The sequence below is a fragment of the Oryctolagus cuniculus genome, chromosome 13 (assembly GCF_051225735.1).
Source record: "Oryctolagus cuniculus isolate XC-2025 breed Fujian yellow rabbit chromosome 13, ASM5122573v1, whole genome shotgun sequence".
Classification (NCBI taxonomy): domain Eukaryota; kingdom Metazoa; phylum Chordata; class Mammalia; order Lagomorpha; family Leporidae; genus Oryctolagus; species Oryctolagus cuniculus.
Genome location: NC_142879.1, coordinates 40,230,386 through 40,243,653, shown reverse-complemented (window position 1 = coordinate 40,243,653; position 13,268 = coordinate 40,230,386). Strand labels below are relative to the sequence as shown.

At 39.8% G+C, this 13,268-nt stretch overlaps 1 protein-coding gene across 1 annotated transcript in view; it reads left to right on the top strand.

The window, feature by feature from the left end:
• Positions 1 to 13,268, top strand: part of DNAH14 (dynein axonemal heavy chain 14) — a 321,439-nt gene that overhangs the window by 157,937 nt on the left and 150,234 nt on the right. Inside the window, exons 38-40 of the mRNA XM_089311474.1 lie at positions 6,464 to 6,655; positions 9,986 to 10,076; positions 12,406 to 12,614. Of these exons, the coding sequence (XP_089167600.1) occupies positions 6,464 to 6,655; positions 9,986 to 10,076; positions 12,406 to 12,614 (492 nt within the window). The remainder of the gene's footprint in view (positions 1 to 6,463; positions 6,656 to 9,985; positions 10,077 to 12,405; positions 12,615 to 13,268) is intronic.

The following is a 13,268-nucleotide window of genomic DNA, read 5'->3' as shown; positions in this document are numbered from 1 at the left end:
TCAGATAGGCACAGCTCTAGCCATTGTGGCCATCTGGGGAGTAAACCAGTGAATGAAAGACCTCTCTCTCTCTCTCTCTCTCTCTCTCTCTCTCTTTCTCTCTGCTCCTCTGCCTCTCCCCTCTCTGTGTAACACAGACTTTCAAATAAATAAATAAATCTTAAAAAAATACAGAAATAACAATCACCTAAAAGGAAATATTTTGCTGTATTTGATTATCTTTCCACACTGCATGTTTTTTAAATAACTTAAATAGTTCTGTAAACCATTTAAATTGATCTCAGTTTTTCTAACCTTGGCACTTCTACTTAGTATTATAACCCCATAGCATTAAAAACTCTATGCAAATATAATTTCAAAGACTGTATTCTGTATCTATAATTACGCTGTAATTTATTTAATGGTTCCCTCATGCTTAATCATTATCATTGTTAAAAATATAATTGCAATGGACGTATCTAACACAGTGACAGGACCTTAGATAATGGAATTCTTTTGGTCATCCTCCCTAGGTCAGGACTTTGTTCTCATTGGTCAGTTCAAGACCCTCTTTAATTTTAATTTATTTTATTGCTTGAGCTTCTTTTCCCTCTTCGTCACAGGAACCCTCTCTAGTGGTTTTACGTTATTCCCTAAGATATATGTATATCCTTAAAAAGTGTATGTACCCAGGAGCAGAGGATAACTTCACCACGTACTGCCAGGTGGCATCGAGATGACATTCACACAGCATGTAACCAATCGTGTTAAAGGGCACAATTCAGTGATGTTAAGTGTGTATACAATATTGCACAACCACCTGGCTGTAGTTTCAAAACATTTTCATCACCCAGGGGAAAACCCTCTTCCATTAAGAAGTTATTCTCTGTTTTCCTGTGTTTTCACTCCCTGGCAACTATTAAATGGCTCTCTGTTTCTATGGACTTACTTGTTTGTGCAGTATGTGATGCCTTGGGTCCAGTTTATTTCACTTAGCTTATGTTTCTGCGGTTCATGCAACTTGTAGAATGTACTTCATTCTATCTTATAGTTGAATGATATTTAATTGTATGTAATATTGGTTTATTCATTCATCACCATTTATCTGTTCATCCTTGAGGAATATTTGGGTTCTCTCTGCTTTTTTGCATTTAGTGAATATTGCTGTAGTACACATTTGTTTGAGTTTTTGAGTAGCTATGTGTTTTCATTCCTCCTAGTTCTGTCCCTAGGAATATAATCGCTGGATCATGTAGCAATTCTGTTGAACCATCTTCCACAACTGTACCATTTTTCATTGCCATTAGCAATGTCTGACGCTCCCTATTTCTCACCAACACTTGTTATCCATCCCTCTTAATTTGTTGTACTGGATGTGAAGCAGTATCCCATTGTGGTTTTGATAAACATTTTCTTAATGACAAATGTTTAATCCCTTTTCATATTTTTAAGTGATTTATTTACTTATTTATTTATCTTATATGTATAAGATACAGTTAAAGAGGAGGTGAGACAAAGAGATCTCCCATCTGCTGGTTCACTCTCAAGATGGACAACACAGGGCCCAAGCAGGAGCTTTTTTCAAGTCTCCCACATGGGTGCAGGGGCCCAAGCACTTGGGCCATCTTTCACTGCTTTCCCAGGCACTTTAGCAAGGAGCTGGCTTGGAAGTAGAGCAGTCAGGACTTGAACCAGTGCCTCTATGGGATGCAGGCATCACAGACAGCAGGTTTACCCTGAAATCCACAATGCTGGCCCCTCCTGTTCACATTCTCATTGGCCATTTGTGTATCTTATTTGAGACAGGTTTATTCATATCCTTTATCTTTAAATGAGATAGTTTTTTTGGTTATTCAATTGTAAGAGTTCTTTACATATTCTGGGTACAAATCTCTTATCAGATATGTGATTTGTAAATACTTTTTTCTGGTCTGTGACTTGTCTTTTCCTTTCTTGATAATGCCCCTTGATGCACAAGTCATTAATTTTGATAAAACATATTTATTTTTTCCTTTGTTGCTTATGCTTTTTGTATCAAGCCCTAGAATCCATTGTGAAATTCAGTGATTCTAAAATAGTTTCATAGTTTTAGCTCTTATATTTAACTTATTGATTCATGTTGAGTTAATTTTTGTATGTGGAGTACATAAATGGAGTATATTATATCTAACTTGATTCCTTTGCATGTGGATATCCTGTTCTCCTGGCAGCATTTGTTAGAGTCCTCCTTTTCCCCATTGGATGGTGTTGGCATTCTTGTTGAAAGTCGGTTTGCCGGCCGGCGCTGCGGCTCACTAGGCTAATCCTCTACCTGTGGCGCCGGCACACCGGGTTCTAGCCCCAGTCGGGGCGCCGGATTCTGTCCCGGTTGCCCCTCTTCCAGGCCAGCTCTCTGCTATGCCCCGGGAGTGCAGTGGAGGATGGCCCAAGTGCTTGGGCCCTGCACCTGCATGGGAGACCAGGAGAAGCACCTGGCTCCTGCCATCGGATCAGCGCGGTGCGCCGGCCGCAGCGCGACGGCCGTGGCGGCCATTGGAGGGTGAACCAACGGCAAAAGGAAGACCTTTCTGTCTCTCTCTCTCACTGTCCACTCTGCCTGTCAAAAAGAAAAAAGAAAGAGAGTCGGTTTGCCACAGATGTTTGGGTTTATTTCTGGCTCACAGTTCTGCTCCATTACTTTGTATGTGTGTGTGTGTGTGTGTGGTGGGATTTATATGTTTGCATTACTGTATAATTACTGTATAGCTTTATGGTAAGGCTTGAAATTGGGAAGTGCGAGTTCAACTTTTTTTTCTTGGTGATTGTTGTTTTGGCTCTCAAGATCCCTTGCAAATTCCATATGACTTAGAAGACTGGCTTTTCTGTTAATGCATAGAAGGCTATTGGGATTTTGATGATGGGTTCTATTGAATCTGCATATAACTCTAGGGAACATTATCATCTCAACAATATTAAATTTTCCATAGGATGAACATGGAATGTCTTTCCATTTTTATAACTTTAATTTCTTTCAGCAATGTCTTGTAGTTTTCATTGTACAAATCTTTTTCCTTTAATTAAATTTATCCCTAGGTATTTTATTATTTGGATGCTGTTCTAAATGGAATTGTTTTTTAAATTTCTTATTTGGATTGCTCTTTGCTGCTGTATGGAAACACAACTGACTCTTGGGTTTTGATCTTGTACCCAGCAGGTTTGCAGATGAATTCATTAATATAGGCTTTTTTGTGACTGATGTGGAATTTTCTATATAGAGAATCATGTGGGGATAGAGTTAGTTGACTTCTTTTGGTTGCCTTTTATTTCTTTTCCTAGGTATTTTCCTAGAACTTCCTAGGAGTACAATGTTTAATAGCCGTAGTGAAAAAGCAAATCCTTGTCTTTTTCCTGATGTTAGAGAGAAAGCTTTTGGTCTTCCACCCTTGAATATGAATTTTCACTGTGAGTTTTACGAAAATACCCCTTGCCATGTTAAGTAAGTTCTCTTTTATTCCTAGTTTTCTTAATGTTTTTATCATGAAAATGTAGGAAATGTGGTCACTTGGTTTTTCTTTGACTCTTGATATGATCATGTGATTTCTTTCATTTGTTCTATTATTGTGGTGTATTATATTTTTACTGTCTTGTATCTTTTTTGTTCCTCGATTATTCTGGTATTGGCTTCTATTATGTTTGTTTTTTTCTAATATAACGTTTTAATCCATTTCTTTTTCTGTATGTTTTTAGTCATTTTCTCAATGGTTACCTTGGTGGTAATTGTGACTGTATTTAAAGATAGAGCCTTTTTAAAAAAATTATTTATTTGAAAGGCAGGGTTACAGAGAGGCAGAGAGAGAGATTCCATTTGCTGGTTCACTTCCTAAATGGCCACAGTGGCCAGAGTTTGACCAATCCGAAGCTTGGAGCCAGGAGCTTCTTCTGGGTCTCCCATGTGGGTGTGGGGGCCCAAAGACTTTGGCCAACCTCCACTGTTTCCCCAGGCACATTAGCAGGGAGCTGGATTGGAAGTGGAACAGTGGGAACTCAAACCAGTGCCCATATGGGATGCCAGCACTGTGGCATAGCAGCCCCTTAAGGTAGAAACTTATTTTTTTAAAAAGATTTATTTATTTATTTGAAAGTCAGAGTTACACAGAGAGAGGAGAGGCAAAGAAGAAAGAGAAGTCTTCCATCTGATGGTTCACTCCCCAATTGGCCACAACGGCTGGAGCTGCACTGATCTGAAGCCAGGAGCTTCCTCCAGGTCTCCCACATGGGTGCAGGGGTCCAAGGACTTGGGCCACCTTCTACTGCTTTCCCAGGCTATAGCAGAGAGCTGGATTGGAAGTGGAGCAGCCCGGACTCAAACTGGCGCCCATAAGGGATGCTGGCACTTCAAGCCAGAACATTAACCCGCTGTGCCACAGTGCTGGCCCCAAGATAGAGCCTTTAAAAAGATGACTAAATTAAGATGAGGCTGTTGGGAGTGGGCCTACTCCAATCTGACTGGTGTCCTTATAAAAAGAGGAAATTGGGAAACAGAGAGACACCAAAGATGTGTGCTTGCCCAAAGAGAAGACCTTATAAGGACACAGTGGAAAGGCGGTCAGCCTACAAGCTGGGAGAGGCCTCAGGGGAAATCACGGCTGTGGACACCTCACCTTGGACTTCTATCTCCAGAACCATGAGCAAGTAAATTTCTATTATATAAGACCCCTACCCTGGGGGGGAAAAAGCAAATATACAGTAGCCTATGTAAATACCAATCTAGTTTGCATCAACACAACTTAGCTTGAGTAGCCTAATTGATTCCACTCCTATCCAGTTCCATCCCGTTTTGTGTTGTTATTGTCACAAAATATTGACACCATATTTATATATTGTGTTTCCATTAACACAGATTTATCTTTACTATTTATGCATTTATCTTGTAAATCATACAGGAGAAAAAGAGAAGTTAAAAGCCAAAAACACAATGATACTCACTTTTGTATTTAGCTGTATATTGACTTAACCAGAGATCTTTTCACACTGTTTTCAGTTACTATCTTACATTTTTTTTGCTTCACACTAAATCGTTTATCCCTTTAGCATTTCTTCTAGTGCAGGCCTCCCAGGAATGAACTGTATAGATTGTGTCATTCTGAGATTATTTTAGTTTCTCCTTCACTTGTCAAGGACAGTTTTGCTAGACGTTGAGTTTTTACTCTACAGTTTTTTCCTTATTTTTAGCTTTTTGTCATCCCATGACTTCTGGGCTGCATGCTCTATGATGAGAATTATCTCTTCATTTCATTGAGGATCCCTTGTATGTTATGAATGGTTTCTCTCACAGCTTTCAAGATGCTCTCTTTGCCTTTGGCCATTGACAGTTATCTCGATGTGGATCTAATTGACTTTGCTTTGTTTTTGGTGTCTGTTTTTGGATGTTTTTCATGTCTTTCATTAATTGGGAGATTTTTGACCAGTATTTCTAAATGCGTTTCTACTCTTTGTCTCTTTTCCTTCAGCTAGAATTTCTGTAATTCATAGGTTGAAACACTGTATGATATTTTATAGGTCCCCTTAACTCCATTTTTTTTTTGTTCTTTCTTTTTGCTCTTCATAATGGATAATTTCAACAACCCTGTGTTCAAGTTTGTTGATCCTTTTTTTCTGTCTGCTCAAATCTACTGTTGAATGCCTCTGTTGAATTTTTCATTTCAGCTATGACATTTTTCAAGTCCATAATTTCTTCATTTTCGTACTTTCTATCTCCTGACTAATAATATCCCCTACTTATTCTTACATCATTTCCCAGTCTCCCCACACTTTGCTTTGTGCTGGATTAGTTCATCTCTGATTAAGCACTCTGAACCTGGGGATCACTTGCTTAAGGTCTGATCACATCTTTTCACACATGTATCTTGACTGTATGTGGCTTTCATGATTCTTTATATATCCAGTTTATTTTGAATGCTTTTTAATTTTGCAAAGATTCCCACTCCACTAATCTCTGAGGCCATCAGTGGTCTGTTGTACATCTCTACCTGTAATCCCTTGGCCCAGGGTTCACTGAGTCTGTAGTTTTACTGCAGAAGTGCTGCCTCTTTTCCTACCGAGATCTGCCTTAGAAGGACCCAAAGACCAGTTCTTCAGGCAGTATTCAGATGGGTAAAATGTTATAATTATGATTTGGTTGGTTGCCAATTTTGACCTGAAGCTTAAAAGCATGTCCTGCTACTAGTTCATGTACTGTGCTGCTAGATGTGGCACAATGGGATTACACCCTCCCCTGTTTTTTTCTGGGGATACAGTCTGTAGAAGTTACAAAATTTTTAAATAATGATGTGTGTATTATAGCTAATTTTAATAATAAGTCAAGTTTTACTGTTTGTTGCAAATTGCCACCTTTACAAAGAGTCTGTCCTTGACATGAAAAGCTCTTTGATAAAAAACAATGCAAACAATTAAATAGTTGTACTATGAATTGATATATTTAAAATCTACACTGGATTTCTCCCAGATTCCAGGAAAAAAAGGAAAAATAGATGTCTCTGTTTTAAATCCAAAATGTATCACTCTTGATGAACTGTATGGGCGACTGGATCCTAATACTATGGAATGGACTGATGGATTATTATCAGCAACAATTCGAAGTTATGTATGTCTTAACACTGATCTTGGACTAACGTCAAAAATCTCAGATTTGTGTAATGTAAGTTTAGGATGTGTATTTTTATCCAACTAATGTGTATTATCTAAATGCTTATCAAAAATTGCTATTAAAACGTTAGTTATCCATTGGTATAAAAGTAAATTTAGGGCCAGTGCTGCGGCTCACTAGGCTAATCCTCCGCCTAGCGGCGCCGGCACACCGGGTTCTAGTCCCGGTTGGGGCGCCAGATTCTGTCCCGGTTGCCCCTCTTCCAGGCCAGCTCTCTGCTGTGGCCAGGGAGTGCAGTGGAGGATGGCCCAGGTGCTTAGGCCCTGCACCCCATGGGAGACCAGGAAAAGCACCTGGCTCCTGGCTCCTGCCATCAGATCAGCGCGGTGCGCCGGCCGCAGCGCACCGACCATGGCGGCCATTGGAGGGTGAACCAACGGCAAAGGAAGACCTTTCTCTCTGTCTCTCTCTCTCACTGTCCACTCTGCCTGTCAAAAAAAAAAAAAAAAAAAAAAAAGTAAATTTAACAGTTAAAAGAGAGAAAGATTATAAACAATCCAAAAAAATGCTGAGGAATTTTAAAATGGTTATAACATGTTTATTGTTGTCATTTGATTTATAGTATGATTATTTTAAGTTAGCCAATTTGTATTTTCTTTTTTTTTAACTTTTATTTAATGAATATAAATTTCCAAAGTACAGCTTATGGATTATAGTGGCTTCCCCCCAATAACATCCCTCTATGCATAGTCCTAGCAATCACCATTCTACTCTCTGCTTCTGTGAGTTCCACTATTTTAGACTCTACATGTAAGTGAAATTATGTACTGTCTGTCTATGCCTGGCTTATTTCTCTTAGCATAATGTCCTCCAGGTTTATCCATTTTGTTGGGAATGTCAAGATTTCCTTTTTAAATGCTGAACAGTATACACATTTTCTTTCTTCGTTCATCCTTCTATGAACAATTAGATTGATTCTATATTGTGGCTATTGTGAGTAATGATACAATGAACATGACAGTACAGATGTCTCTTTGACATATTGATTCTATTTCTTTTTATATATACCAAGATGTGGGTTATAAAGAAGCTCTGTTTTTAATTTTTGAGGAACCTTCATGCTGCTTTCCATAACATCTATAATAACTTAGATTCCCACTAACACTATACCTGGGTTCCCTTTTTCTCCACAGCCTTGCCATCTGTTGTTATCTTTTGTCATTTTGATAATAGTAATTCTAACAGGCGTGAAGTCCTATCTCATTGTGGTTCTGATTTGAATTTCCCAACTGAGCATATTTCATGTACCTATTGGTCATTTGTCATCTTTGAGAAGTTCTGTTCAGATCCTTTGTTGATTTTCCATGTGTGTTGGAGATGGGGACGTCCGTCAGATGTGCGCTTTGCAGATACTTTCTCCCATTCTGCAGGGCGTCTCGCAGCTATGTGGTTTCCTTTGCTGTGCAGAAGCTTTTTAGTTGGATATAATCTAATTCATCTATTTTTGCTCTTGTTTTCTATCCTTGGGAGTCATAGGCCAAAAATCTTCTCCCAAACCAGTATCTTGGAGCTTTTCCCCTATGCTTCTTTCTAGTAGCTTTATAGTTTGAGGTGTTAGGTATAAGTCTTCAATTCATTTTGTGTTGATTTTCTTTATATGGTATGAGAATCGAGTTCTGTCTTTTAACATGTAGATACTCAGTTTTCCTAGCATCATTTATTGAAGTGAGTGTCTTTTTCCCTGGTATGTGTTTTTGGACACATTGTGTGTTGAAGACCAGTTGATTATAAATGCAAAGAGGTTGTTTTTTCTTTTTAACTTAGATGAAATGATTTTAAGATTCATTTGTAAATATAAATTTCTAAGAGCCCAAGACAATCTGGACAGAAAATCTTTGTGCTATTAGTACCAGTAAGGTACTAATGCAGAAATGTAACCAATTGGAGTCCAGAAACGTATTCAGACATAGAAAGCAGTCTAAATACAATTACAGTAATATTTCCAGTCAGCAAGGAAAACACTATTTAATCCACTTGAAAAAATTTGCTATTTTCCTATGTGAAAAAAACATAATGAAACCACGAACTTATGAACTACATACAAGTAAAAATCTAGATGAATTAGCAATCCAAATGTAAAAATAAAGTTATTTTATAAAAATACCATATTATTTAGAGTCATATTTCAGAACTAGGAAGTCCTGAACTAAGACTGGACTCCTCAAAATCATGAAGCAAAATAGAAAATCAAGATAAAAGATAAAAGGATTTGAATGTAAATACAGAAATTTTGTAGTGGTTACAATAAACAAAGTTAAAGCAAATCACAATTAGAAGAAAATAGTAACTACATATATAAGATCCAGATCAAAGCGGATGTTCCAATCCCAGCTAGTCTGCTTCTGATCCATCTCCAGGTACTTGGGCTCCTGCTCCCATGTAGGAGACCCAGGTAGAATTTTGGGCCCCTGTGTTTGGCCTGGACCAGCCCTGGCCTTTGTGGCCATTTGGGAAATGAACCGGAGGATGGAAGATCTCCTCCCCACTCTCTCTTTTGGAAATTGCCTGGAACTTGCTTACCTGCTGATGAGGTTGGGAACTAACAGCAACCAGCTTCAGTCTGTTGTGTTGCTGGGGTCTGGGTGAAGCCTGAGCCTCCTTGCTCAGTTTCTGTCCTCAGATCCTGCAGTGTGCCCCACCACAGCTCTAGGGTTTGCTCTTCTCCCCCACTTCCCCTGGTGGTAAAGGAAACCAGTGCCACTCAGCTGGTGACATACTACTCTGCAGGGCTGGGGAGATACGTAATTAAGCCCCCAATAATTAAAATTGACCATCTGGAGACACCAGAGTTTCTCAAAGGGTGATGTGAGAGCCACTTATATTAGAATCACCATTAGCACATATTAAAAAATGTGAATTTCTGGACTTCATCCAAAACCTACTCAAAAATTTCCAAGAATAGAGTCTTAGAATCTGCAATTATTTAGCAAACTTTAGATAATTCTTATGTATCCTAAAATTTGAGAATTGATATAAAGAACAGTCTAGGAAAAAATATGCACCAAAAAGTCATTGGTAGTTGTCTGTGGGTGGTAGAAATTCAGAAAACTTTTGATTTCTTCTTTGTGTTTAAATGTGTTATTTGAATATTATATAACAAGCTTACATCCTTTGCGGAAGTTAAAAAGCTAAAACTGGTTTTTTAAAGAAAATGTGCCATCACAAGTCGGTTAAGTTACGTTATGTTGGCTTTGTATTGGTCTTCACAGAACATTTTGCCTTTCCTATTTGTATTGCCCAAGAAAGCATTATGTCCTTTGTAGTTGAAAAGTGTCATCAAATAAAAATAAAAAGCTAAACATTATTGATTATATATTTTAGGTTTTCTATCTAAATTCTTCTGACACAGCGGATACTGATGATAAGATTGTGAAAGATAGAGAGAAACACGTTAAAATACCAGAAAGTCACAGTAAGTGTTGTTAAACTCCACGAATATGATTAATATGGAAGATAGTCTTTGAACCCAAACGCTTATGAACTATATTCATATATTTAAATACATTTCTGACTAGTGATATTTTGTGCTTATATAATTTCTTTTTCCTTGTGTGTTTATTTGTAACTTGTATAATACTACCACAGATACCTTGTATTATAAATATGTATGTATGTATATATGTATAAGTGCTGGGGCTTAATTAGCCCTTGAGTTTGTAAGTGACCATTAGTCTCTCACAAGAGCCACACAGATATTAAAGGTAGAAATAAGAAATAATGTGGGGCCAGCGCCGCGGCTCAATAGGCTAATCCTCCGCCTGTGGCGAAGGCAGACCAGGTTCTAGTCCCAATCGGGGCGCTGGATTCTGTCCCAGTTGCTCCTCTTCCAGGCCAGCTCTCTGCTGTGGCCCGGGAGTGCAGTGAAGGATGACCCAAGTGCTTGGGCCCTGCACCCACATGGGAGACCAGGAAAAGCACCTGGCTCCAGGCTTCGGATCAGCGCGGTGTGCTGGCCTTAGCGCGCCAGCCGCAGCGGCCATTGAAGGGTGAACCAATGGTAAAGAAAGACCTTTTTCTCTGTCTCTCTCTCACTGTCCACTCTGCCTGTCAAAAAAAAAAAAAAAAAAAAAAGAGAGAGAGAGAGAAAGAAAGAATGCGGAAAGCAGCAGTGGTGACCAACAGTAGTTTTGTCTCTGAAGTGAGACTCCCAACAGTCTGTTCATTCCCAAGCTAAATCATACAGCCCACACAGAGTCATCTACAATGCATTGCGAGTCTGTATTCTGCCAGACACCTTGCTAAGGGCCAGGGCACAGCATCTTTGTGACAAGGAACTAACAGTCTGCTACTCGAGGAGCCCTGAGCATTGCTGCTTTTCTCCAGGTTGAGCCTCAGATCAACCTCCAGCAGTAGTACCTGTATGATGTCTACTTTGCAAGAGTCTTCTGCTGCTGCAGCTCCTCCCTGACGTTGTCTAGGACATGTTTGGGAGAGTACAGTGACTGGGCATAGGCTTCCCCTGGGAGGCTCTGAGAGAATCCCTAGGCAGATGTTTCAGCCAGTGGGAGCCATCTCAGGTGTGGTGGCCTTATGGATCGTAGCTCCACCTTCCAAGTCTTTGCACACATCAGTGTCTTTCAGTCTGTTAGGCAGTTAACTGTTTTCTGTCTGCATGATGACCTATTCACACCTCTCCTGTCCTAGTAATTTTCCAAAATGATATTGCAGGCAGTGGGTGTAGAGGATTGCTGTGGTCTGAATATTTACATGTTGAAATGCCACTTCCAAGGTAGTAGTGTTAAGAGATGGGGCCTGTAGGAAGTGGTTCTGTCAAGCATGCAGCCCTCATGAATGAGATTAGTGTTCTCATTGGAAAGGGGCCTGGAGAGGGGTAGACGTATGCACTAGTGGCTAGGATGCTGCTTGGGAAGGCCATATCCCACCTGGGAGCTCCTGATTTGAGTCCTGGTGACTGCACTTCCAGTACAGCTTCCTGCTAAAGCACACCCTGGCTCACGCACTCACATACGTTGAGTCCCTGCCTCCCATGTGGGAGACCCAGATGGAGTTCTTGGACCCCTGGCTTCAGCCCGGCCCAGCCCCGGCTGTCGCAGGCATTTGGGGAGTCAGTCTCTCTCTCTCTCTCTCTCTCTCTCTCTCTCTCTCTCCCTTTCAAATGCAAAGAGAGACAGATGGACAGATGAGGGAGGAGGAAGTAAGGACAGACAAAAGGGCCCCTTCCACAGTGTGAGACACAACAAGGAGCTGCCCTTCCGTGAACCGAGTCGACGGCCCCCACACTGATCCTTGACTGTGCACTTCAGAGCCTTCAGAACTGTGAGAAAGAGCTTCCTGTGGTTTTGAAGCAGCTCGTACAGACTGCAGCAGTATGGAATAAGTAAATGGGTTCCAAGTGTGATACACTCTAAGTTCTGTCTCTTTGATTCTTTCTTCCAAGGGTGTCTGTTTCCCTTTGCTACTCCCCAGAAGCAGCAAATCTAAAAACTGTAGCTGGGTGGAAGGGGCAAACTCACAACCATGTTATTACAAAATCATGGAGATTATGTCATTAAACTAAGAATGTCTCAACAATACTGAAAGCTTGACTAAGTGCTTAGTATGAATATTTATTCATATCTGATAAATATTAAAGATACATATAAGCATTTTTGCTCTACTCTTTTCAAGAATATCATTTTTCACCTTGGAAAATCTCTTGTAAACAAAGCAGAAAATTTGAAAGATTTTATTGAAAGAAGACGGAGTATTTTCAGTTACATTAAAAATATTTTTCTTTCTAGATTTTGATTGGCAATGGATTGTCTTCGATGGTCCAGTGGATGCCTTGTGGGTAGAAAATCTAAACTCTGTGCTAGATGACACGAGAATGCTGTGCCTGGCAAACAGTGAGAGAATAGCTTTAACTAACAGAATCAGAGTGATTTTTGAGGTGGACAATCTCTCTCAGGCCAGTCCTGCTACAGTCAGCCGATGTACAATGGTGTACATGGTAAGTTTTTTTTTTTTTTCTTAAACCAGATCCAGATTCCTTTCAAAGAAAATGTGTTGTTCAAGATAGTAACCAGTCGTTATCTACAGGATGTTCATGTTTATTTTATTTTCCCTTCTGGATCCAGTAGAGTGAGCCCAGTAGTTGAGAAGTTTTGTGTCCCCCAGAGCCTCACAATCCAGAATTGAACATGAATGCAATATGAATAGAAATACCACCTCAGTCACGGGGTGTCCACTGTTTGCCCAATGTAAGTAGTGCTTTCTGTAGACAGACTAGACTGTTGCTGTGAATTATTTTCCCAATATCAGAAAATTTGCTCTGAGACATTTCCTTCCTCAATCCATGAGTCTTAGGATTTGGGAAACACATTATCAATAAAGTTGTGAAGAGGTAGAAGACATGACAAAGACGTGTTTTCTATACCTGAAATGATTAGCCATGAGTGCTATGCTCTAATCCACTTGACTGTAAAGCTCATCCATACAGGGCTGACTTCTGGTGAGCAGCTCCCCTCACCATGTACCTATGGCCTCAACACACCTCCCTACACGAAGCCCCCCTGTTGCTTGCTTGCTGTAAGATCAGAGTGAAAAATCATTCCAGAAAATGGTGATTCTTTCAGTTGTTTTTGAGCATTGGCGCTTTAATGAG